Genomic DNA, 10480 nt, shown 5'->3' with positions numbered 1-10480 from the left:
TTACAGTTCTACAGTTGGATTTTCCAGATCTTGACTGGAAAGGTCAACTTCTAGAATGTTAGATTACAGTTCTAGAAACAGAGTGTCCAAATCTACAATAGAAATTGTAAGCTCTGTCCATTTCCAATTCTATAACTTGTTACTTTAGCATTCTAGAATTGAAATTCCAATTTTAGATTTGGGAATTCCATTGCTAGGTTTTTAAATTAAGGCTCTAGAATTGAAATTTTTGGTACAACTAGGGAAAAAAAAAAAAAAAAAAAAAAAAATCAAGATTGCTTTTGCCAGTTTCAGAACTGTAACATAACCTAGTATTATAATCTAAAACTACGGAGCTGAAAATGTTGATTTTTAGATTTGAAAGTTCCAATTCTAGAACTGAAAATTGACATTCTAGAACTTGAACTTCTAGCTGCTCCAGGCGTGGCACTCAACATACCTACAGTATACTTGAGCAATCTAGAAGGGAAAATTTCACAAATCCTAAATTTGGAACTAATTTCAAATGTGTAAATTCTGATTTTAGATCTCCTCTCATTTATTCACTTATTTATTTGTTCTTCCTTTAGTCTGACACCAGTTTTTTTTAGCTTGCCTGCATGTGCTTTAGTCCTGTGAAAGACTGGTGACCCATTCAGGATACGGCCTGTCTCTTACCTCATATATTTAAACTCCAGCCACCCACAAGCTTCAACAGGGTAAGTGGTTTAGGAAAAGCACAGATCTGTTTTAACAGTTTCTGAATAAAGCTGAATAATGAAGCACTATCATACATTTCTATTATAATTGTGACAGACATGTTATAATTGAAAAACGCAAACACAGTACCACAGAATTTCACATGAACACAAACATTCCCTTCTCAGAAATAGTATTACAGAATATAAGCAAGGCAAAATCATTGGAGTTATAAATATGTGAATTTATTTTCAAATATGAAGCAAGTATGATAACAGAAGACTCCCTCAGGAAGGGAGACATCATTTTAAAGTAGCTGAATGCAAGGCGTTCAATGAGGGATGCACATTGGCGTAACTTCAGAGTGAAACTGAGAACAAACTGGAGTGATAGGACTTGAGATGAAGAACTTTTCAACTGAAAGTCACACAATGAAATCAAAAATAAAAGTATCCTATTACAGAGTTGAGAAAATACACAACTGACATTCAAAGTATTTTAAAAATGTAATAAATTCCAAAAAGTATAAAAAAAAATTAAAAAACAGCTGGAAAATTTAGTTTGCAAAACATTTTATAAAGCATGTTATGCATTACAGAAAATGGGTTACATAAAAAGCAATATTTATAACAAATAACATCATATGTCCATATTGTACATAAGTCTACAGCAAAGTGTGCATGTGTATGTGGGTGTGTATTCATGTATGTGTGTGTGTGTGTGTGTGTGTGTGTGTGTGTGTGTGTTCATGCGTGGCAGTGTATAAGCGTTTCCTGTGCTGGCTTATGATGCTACCAGGGGCTGGCCAGTGATGGCTGGGCTCAAGGCTGGTTGATCTGGCCCATAAAGAGAATGGTACCTGGGGACAGAGACATGGAAAACTCATCATAGTCAAGCACCGCTTTCTTCAGGTAAAGGCCTTCAACTCCAAGGTAAAGTTGAGACTATATTTCAACAAGAATATGAACAAGACAAACAAGTTAAATTATTTGCATTTAGAGCCATCTTGCTTAAAGTTGAGGCTACCAGGGGTCACAGCTCAAGGGACCTGCATCACATAACAAGTTCCACCTTAGCAATGCTCTGTTTGGAATACCAGGGGCCTGTGTCACAAAGCAAGTTCAGCTTAGTCTGGCTTTCTTTGGGTTGCCTAAACCTAACATTAGTGATAAACTGCCTCATTTCAAATGGTGATATGTCCTGTATATTTCTCCTATAGTTGCACAAATGTTAGATTTTCTATGCAAAATATATCTATATATACCCAGATGGAAATCGAAGATTGTACCTGTTGGGTTATGTCTGATGAGGAATAGGAAAGGTCTGTCCACTGTAACCCAAGGTGGAGAGGACCGAGCCAGCAAAATGGCAGCTGTACAGAAAACCAAACACATTGTAAAACCACGTCAGAAACTATAAGAGCGTAGGCTACTGTTTTGAATGTACTAATGCTGTAAGTACAACTGTTATATAGAACATTCTCATCAACTAAGCATACAAGTTTGTGTTTGGCTCAACACTGTACACCAAGACAAGATGTTCTGAACAAATACTCACTAGTGGCAGCTGCTGCTTTTGTTCCGTCTTCATTCACCACAATTTTGGCTTTCTGCAGTGCCTTGGATACATGCAAAGGCTCAGCACCTGAGAAAACACTTCCTGTTAATTCTGGGCTTAGACAATACAGTATGTTAGTTTATGGATATCCCATGCCATCATTGCCTTTTATGAACAATCTGATATTAATCCACCAATGCTGTCCACATCCAACACGATGGGGACCCTTTTGGCCTAATAATATACTAGCAACTGATAGCGTCAGTGAACAAAACTTTACCATCTACTTAGGAGAAATCATTGAATGCCCTACACGCCCACCCACGTGTGTTATGATTATTAGTTTTAGTCGAGACTGCAAGTGGACCTTATAAAACAGTGATGAAACAGAAAAAAGGGGGACAGAAAAGGGCCATCTTGAATCATAATATTACTGGGGTGTGGCCATTTCTCTCATTTTTCAAAGATACATAATACAGAGCAAATACAGCTGCTGATGATCTCTATTCAAAAATGTCAGTATCAGCTAGGTTGATTACCAATGGAGTAAAGGTATAGTGTCCTTTATACAATATACCACATGATGGCACTAGAGCACTTGATTCAGAGCTCCTTTCAGTCCATTGCTCAGGGAGATGATGAGGAAAGAGAACAGCAGTTTTTCACACTCAACAGTTAGCCACAATTCATACTTCTTAATGGCTCTTAGCAGTAAACAGCCAACAATTTTTTTCAAACCACTGTAAATACTTATAGGCGCTGGAAGTATTGCGTCACTTTTGGGATGGCTTGACTGCGCTTTCACTCACTGAGGTGTCTGAAGTCAGCTTTGTCCTCACTGAATATGTCTGTTATTCCCAGTGCTGAAAGGGAGGCTTTCAAATCTACCTCTGCATCAGCAGTAAACCTACAGACATAAACACAAATATGCACACACAATGTTAACGTTTCAGTCTAATAGGTCTTAAGACAACTCAACTGATTTGCATGTGCATGTGCATGCGTGTGTGTGTGTGTCTTACTTGGGGATGACCAGGTGGACTTTCCTCAGGCGCATCATTTTGGTCCAGCTCTGCACTGTGGCTGTGCTGATGTGTGGGATAACACGGGAAAGAGGCGTGTCCTCATCAGAGGGCAGAACAATCAGCATGCTGATGGTGTTGCCATGATAGGGCAGCTCAATGACCTTATATTTCAGACCTTGAGGTGTGGTGGCCATGCCTGGCAGAACGGGAGAGGTTATATTGTAGGTTAATGATTTTAAAGGTTTGGATGACAGCAAGAATGAAACTTGATTCATGTATCATCAATGATATAGAAATTACTCGTTTGTTTATTCCTATTTCCTGTATCTGTTGAACCTTTTGGGAAGACATGCGTGACTGACTGGCAACCAAGGTATCTGTTTGATACATCTGATTTAAGATTAAAATTATTTGGAAACCTCCTGCTTTACCTTGACAAGTAATTTTTAAAAAAGTATAAAAATGTGACCTCCCTTCTGTTAAACTACTTCCTTGTGATGCAAGACAAATGGAATGAAATTAGTACTTTTTCTCTGTTATACATCTGTAGGTTTTGGTATTTTTATTACTGTTGTTCCTTGTATAAGTTGATTTACTTAAGCCTTGAGCAAGGCCACATTATCTGTGTGTTAATAAGGAAGAAGAGTGTTTTTTCTTTTTTTAAATGGTCTAAAACTCTCCATTTTACCAGGATTTTCTGTCGTAGAAATTAGTGTTTCTTTGGGTGACAGTATTTTCTTTGTCTGTCTGACTGTGGTGGTCATCGCTGCTCAGTATGTTTATTTAGTCTAAACAAACTAGAAGCGGAAAAAGCATCATTTCCTGAGGGCAAACTGATTCTTCCTCAGAAAAAAAAAAACAAACAAAAATTAAAAAAAAACCTGCCAGACAGCAGATGTTCATTATATAAAATGCAAAACGCTCTGAAACAATACTGTGTTATATCAGTTGTTAAGGGGGAGTAGCAAAACAGACAGTGATAATCAAAATATCATAGATTATGACTTTTTATTTACACAGAGATGCTACTTTTAGGCCCATTGAACTTTCCAAGATGTATTAGAGAGCTTTTCCCTTCAGTCAAATACATTATTAATATTGCTTGAAGCTTGAGATGGCATTGAGTTTTCTGGAATGGAGGGGTCCTTTGACTTTTTACATAACAACATATTTCCACCTAGTTTGGCACTTAGTTTCAAAATAAGAATGACATATGTACAGTTTAACGGCTGGCCAAAGAAAGCAGATTAAGTCACAGCAGCACCAGTCTCACACCACAAGCATCAATTCGACTGTGCCTACACAGTTTTTCATGCTCTATAAAACCTATTATATTCATAGAACAACAGCGAATCAAGCCATACCCAGGTGATTTGGGGCGGTTACAAGCTTTACCACTTCTTCTCTTTGTGACCTAAGTGAAGTAATTTGGGGACAAGAATCAAAGCGACAAGTCCCAGACTTTCTACACTACAGTCAACACACTGCAGGATACTGGAGAAACATCTGTGTCTCACAGCTGAACATGACCTTCGTTTAACTCTAGCACTGTCTGAGAATCTACTCACAGCACTCACCATGCTAACACGACTCTGACAACTCATCTAAATATAGACGACTGACTGGTATATCATTTCATTTCACACAGGGCTAAATAATATCCTACAGACGTGGCATGTCTAGGCCTGCATTTCCTTACAACTCAACACAAACCGACCTATGAATCACGAACTGGCAATGCCTGGGATTCCATCATAAAAACAAACTAAGTTAAACAATTTCAACAAGAAATCTACATTATATCCATTTGGTCTGAGTGCAATAGCAGCTACTTACAGGTTTAATTGGTGCCATTTGTCCACTTGTATTAGTGAAGGTTCACCCATGTCCAGACAGTTCAGACAAGTAGTCATTACTCAAAGAAAATTAATGTTAAGTTAAAGGTACCCTGTGGAATTTTTCACAAACTGCAAGCGATTAAACGTGGATGTAAACAATACAGGATTAGACATATTTAAAGCACTGGCATTGGCAGATGTTATATGTGGACAGAAATGCATTCAACACATTTCTTAGACCTCAATGATACACTTAGAGCATTTTGGTGGGAAACACTGAATGTAAACGTAACCTATGTGTGTTCCCAAGAAAACGCCACCTCTAACTTAACGCTACCATCCAGTATTTTATAAATGTGCAAAATTTAGGTCATATCATCCACCATGCCCAAAGCACACTACACATCTGTGTCTTTACTCGTGCCCTCCTGAGGATCATGCTGAGCAGCATGCCTACCATAAATGGGAAGTCGCTGCCAGCAGCAGCTCTTCAACACCCTCCATCCACTACAAGATTTTGAATTGTTCCCCTGTCTCCTGCCATGCACTCCTTATGACTACTTCTGTTTTTAGTAATTTAAGACATGACATTTTCCTTCAGAATAGTTTCAAGTGTGGCAGGGAGGTCATGAACATGAGAGTACGAACAAGAAAGAGCAGTTTGTGATACACATTCAAATTGGATCCTGTAGCCACTGAAAGTACAGGGTATGCTGATTTTTCTGGATGTGGTTACTGGTATAATTTTAATTTCAGGATCAGTTCAAGGTCTAGTGATATTCCACAGTAAGTTACTGTCTGGCACTCATTTTTTACTAGTATATGGAAAATCCACTAGTCCATTATTTAACAAATCTGAAATACTGTATGAGTAGGCATACCGCAACTATCTATCCACAAATATAAACATATCTACAAAAGAAGAATGATTCCTGATAATTCATGGTGAAAGAAATGGAATGCCCTACTATTGAAAGAAATTCCTCTGCATTTACATACACAGATAGTCAAACATTTGTATTTATCATAGTGTTGAAGTGCAATTTTATTTGACTTGTCTCGACAAGTCTGGCTCTTACCACTCGACAGAAATGATAACCTTATCTGGCCAATTCATTTCAACCACTCTGAATCCAATACTGCAACTAGCTCTAGCAAAGCCTTCTAATTATGAAGCTAAATATCTTTAAATGTCAATGGATGGTGAAATTTAATAAAGAATATTTAGCATCAATATGTTTCTAAAACAGTGGCTGTACGTTAACAAGTGAGTGATGTCAAAGCAAAATCATTAATGCTGCATAATGGCACTAATTAGAAATATTCAAATGGTTAGTCTCACAAAGAGGGCCATCAGTGGAAACGTCACACATCACCACTCACATATGTTGAAGACAGATAGCTGGGACATCATTGGGACTGAATATACATTCCCATCACCCCCCGTGAAGGGCCTCATCTTGGTGTTCATCGGCTGGAAGCGGGACTTCCATAAGCCTTTAAAGTAGATTGAGTTGACAGCGACCAGACGGGTCAGAGTCGCGTCCAGCATCTCTGGGTTGATCAAGCTGGGGATGTGACCTGGATAAATATGCAACATGGGGACAACATTCAATCAGCAAGGCTTGATAAAAAACACCATTTCTTTCATATTCTCTTCAGTACAGATGAGAAAGTAATGATGCAATGTCCTACAGTATAAGGAGACACCAATCTATGCAACAAAAAAAACAAAAAAACTGACAACATTACAAAGCCAGGCGTTTATACTAACACAGTATAAAACCCCTGGCTTTGTAATGTGGTCAGTTTTTTGTTGCATAGATTGGTTTCTCCTTATACTTTTCAGAAAAAAAAGAAAGAAAAAAAAGTCTTTTTTTTGAATGTGTGTTTGAATATGTGTTTGCTCTTGTTGCGGGTAAGTATACAGGGGTCCAAGCACTCTACACAGCTTGGAACTCTCACAATCCTAAGCCGATCAAGAAGATGAATAAGGCTTACGCAGGTAGACCACAACAACCATTAAATCTGTTTCTTCATCCAAACCATTCTCAAAAAAAAAAAAAAAAAGAAAAAAAAAAAAAATCACTATATCTGCCTTTTCAGGGTCTATTTGAGAATATTTTATATTATGTATACAGCTGCTATGTACATCCATGACTCTTACCTTTGGTTTTATTGTTGACCCATTCATTGATTTCATTGGCTGCCACCTGAGGTTTGCTGAAGTCCAAGCTCCTTGTCTCAGTACGGAAGTTGTCCTTGTTGGTGTTTACAAAGGACTCCTCCATAGGGAAGCCCTGCTGGCTGAATATGGCATTGGCAATCAAAACAGCGTCCTGGTTGGACTTAGCTGTCAAGGTCTTGTGCAGCTTCTTCAACATCTTGTAAGGACCTGTGCAGACCAAATTAACTTTGAATTACTACTCAATCATTGCCTAATGTGGAGACTCAATCTACCAAAATTTAATGCTGAGACACAGCTTATACATAAAGTTCATCAGCAAAACTCCAGCTAGTGCCTCATCTTCCACGGTCAGAAAACAGTACTTACCATTCTTTTTGTAACGGAGACCACTAATGATCTGCTTCCGGGTTTCTCCATGGGCTCCAGGTAGCAGCATGCCTAGGATGGAAGCCACTCCATGGGGTGAAAACACCACATTTTCCAAGGGCTTGGAGCGGACTAGTTGCTGGAACACCTGTATGCCAAGATCTGAGCCCCGTTCACCGTACGAGGGAGTCTGGGGCAGCACACACTCAAGGCCATGCAGGATCACCAGTGCATACAGGCAAAAAAAGCAGAGGTGCTTCATTATAATTTACACAGCACCTAGTAAGAAACAGAAAATACAGATTATCAAAGGCATTTTGTATGAACCAGTCTCTGTTTGTGATTTGTTCTCCAGGAGACATGTGGTTTTTTTTTTGGTTTTTTTTTACATGTATTGGTTTCCAGTGTTACCAATATTTCATCATTATGAGACCTGCCATCTCAACAACTACAGATTTATGAAAACATTAAATCTACAACCAGCGGCACTCTTTAAAAATCACTTCCAAGAGAGCTGGATGTCCATTTCATATGATGCATCATGGTTTCCCAGTTATCACATGCACCTTTGCTTGTCTTGTCGTTCAGCAGCAAAACCTTTTATCCGGTGCTGCAGGGTCTGACTAAGTCTTACTCACACACTTACTCACACAGTCTAACCATAACCAGGCCTACTGAATCTGCTCCCTTCTTACCTTTTAATTTTAGACTAAATTAAATCTTTTGGACCCTTTTAGGAAAATGATTCATCCTGCACCTCCACTCACTGAAGCGGAATGAATGTAGCTATTAAAGAGCCAGCTAGAATGACTGCTGGCTAACTCGGAGGACACAGAGCATCTATGTGAAACATGTGATTTCTTTGTACGTGGACTTACTGGTAATCGTGCTATATTTTTGTCCACAGTTACAGTGTGAACTGTGGACAAGTCTGAGTTTTTGGTTATAGCTTTCATAGTTTATTTGCTCACTAGATTTGCAGTTAGGCTACTCTCAGAACATACACTATAACACTCACGTGTAGCCCCCTTTTTTTGGGTCGAAAAGTAACCGGAAACTTGATCAAGGTATAAAAACCGACAGTGTGTAATAGTATAAAGAGAGAAATGGTGGTAAAATTGGGACTCCGGGAAAGGCAGTTTTTTTTTTTTTTTTTTTGGTTTATCATGTATGTCTGAGAATATGTGCAGGAATGGAGCACCCACATAAAAAGCCACCGCTGCCCAGCATGCTTCTCATGCATTAAACCAGCTCGCAGTCCACACTTCAGGGAGTCCAAGAGAGCAGCTCAGCACTGGATGTGAAGCGCACTTTTTGCTGGACCCATTGCCACATAACTCACGTTAACAGACCTTAAACTTACAAAAAAATAACCGTTTTTCTGCCGAATGTGTACACTGTGTTGAATGTGTTGATTATTTATAGCCAATTTAGAAGTGTAAAACAAAACCCACCTGACAGAAAGACAATACATTTTGTAATGTTATCAATATAAAAATGTTATTTAGATGTTTAGAGCTACTTTTTGCGTTAGAATGCAGGCTACAAAGTGGTGCTAAAGGCTGTTAGGCTAGATATAACGTTTGGACCTGTTGACAATAACGACGTTTGTTGAGTCTACCATTACAATTCACTTTAAAAAAAAAACAGTCCTACCGTTCAGGACGTCACGTTAGTTCGACTTATTCCGCAGGTGAAACTGGAACCTTCTCTGTTCACTTTCCACTGTCGACCCAAAGCAGACACGAAGCTTCGTCTGCAGTGAAAGTGGAAAAAAAAAAAAGCCCCACTCCTTACTCCGGCGAAAGTGAGACCTACAACTGACTTCAACAACGTTTCAGTGCGGACTTTATCAGACCCAACTCCGCCTTCAAAGCAAACTGAAGAGAGTATCTCCGTTAGCGTCAGTTGCGCACTTACAGAGTAAGCCTTCCGGTTAACTTTCAAAATAAAACCCAAGAAAATTCGCATATTATTGTAGCCCATTAGGGAAATACAGTCTCCCAACCTTTATAATATAACGCTAATATTTTCTCACGATATTCTGATATAATTCTGTTGCTTTACCTAACACAAAAGTCCAGTTTCGCTTTTAAATCCACGCAGCTACTTCCGGTCATATTCGGGCCAACTCTGGGTAACTTGACGCAGCTAAGAATTTGCAAGTTGTGTACAAGTACAGGAAGACGCAATCGAGGGCAATGTTTAGAGACAACATGGGCAATCATCTTAGTCATACTGGGCATCATTCTCTGGAAAACTGGCTTAACTTGCCCACAAATGACGCTCGGCCTCAAATGACCACCTGAAGCGTTTCCGTCAGGTGAGCCGATACAGCTGAGTGGCGACGCACAAACACACACGCTTGAAAAGAGGCTGAGGCTCAATTACATCCCCTGCTGCTGCCAGAGAGGGGATTATGAGGTGCTTGAATGGTTTGAATTACAGGGGATTAAATGAGAGTCTATGGGCAAATTATGATTAAATCCACCATCAATTTTTTCCTTAACAAAGACTGGGATGTGGACTGTCATAATTATATATATTTCCCGTGTATTGTATGGGCTGAGCCTTGGCTTTAACAGACTGCTTTCATACAGCCTCTGACTGCATACCCAGGTGGAGGCTTTAAGAATTCAGTGCCACAGCATGGGACACCCTTAGTGGGTCTGGATTCAGGGCAGACTTTGGTCTACGAACTTTGGTGGGGGCCTTGAATGTCCAGCTGGGATGCAGAGATGGGACTGTTGTGAAAACAAACATGGTTAAGCGAAGTGGGGAGGGTCACTGTGTGTGTGTTTTGAGGACGCAGTGAGCGAACACACAGC

The 10480-nt window shown here is 39.3% G+C and overlaps 1 protein-coding gene across 1 annotated transcript; it reads right to left on the bottom strand.

The window, feature by feature from the left end:
• Positions 1 to 901: 901 nt before the first annotated feature.
• Positions 902 to 9539, bottom strand: serpine2 (serpin peptidase inhibitor, clade E (nexin, plasminogen activator inhibitor type 1), member 2). The gene is made up of 9 exons (XM_040131458.1): positions 9309 to 9539; positions 7653 to 7931; positions 7266 to 7493; positions 6482 to 6679; positions 3258 to 3456; positions 3045 to 3142; positions 2236 to 2322; positions 1967 to 2050; positions 902 to 1537 (listed from the first exon to the last, which is right to left on the bottom strand). Exons 2-9 carry the CDS (start codon positions 7912 to 7914, stop codon positions 1500 to 1502), a joined length of 1194 nt encoding a protein of 397 aa, XP_039987392.1. The 5' UTR covers positions 7915 to 7931; positions 9309 to 9539; the 3' UTR covers positions 902 to 1499.
• Positions 9540 to 10480: the final 941 nt, after the last annotated feature.

Source organism: Xiphias gladius, chromosome 7 (assembly GCF_016859285.1).
Source record: "Xiphias gladius isolate SHS-SW01 ecotype Sanya breed wild chromosome 7, ASM1685928v1, whole genome shotgun sequence".
In the NCBI taxonomy this organism is placed as follows: Eukaryota; Metazoa; Chordata; class Actinopteri; order Istiophoriformes; family Xiphiidae; genus Xiphias; species Xiphias gladius.
The sequence above is the reverse complement of the archived record's forward strand: the minus strand, read 5'-3'. Positions and strand labels throughout refer to the sequence as shown.

Coding starts and splice junctions, on each gene's coding strand:
- serpine2 (XM_040131458.1), bottom strand. CDS start 7,914: ATGAAGCACCTCTGCTTTTTTTGCCTGTATGCACTGGTGATCCTGCAT. Junction 7,494..7,652: donor TCTCCGTTACAAAAAGAATG/GTAAGTACTGTT, acceptor TGGTCTGCACAG/GTCCTTACAAGATGTTGAAG. Junction 1,538..1,966: donor CATCAGACATAACCCAACAG/GTACAATCTTCG, acceptor CTCTGTCCCCAG/GTACCATTCTCTTTATGGGC.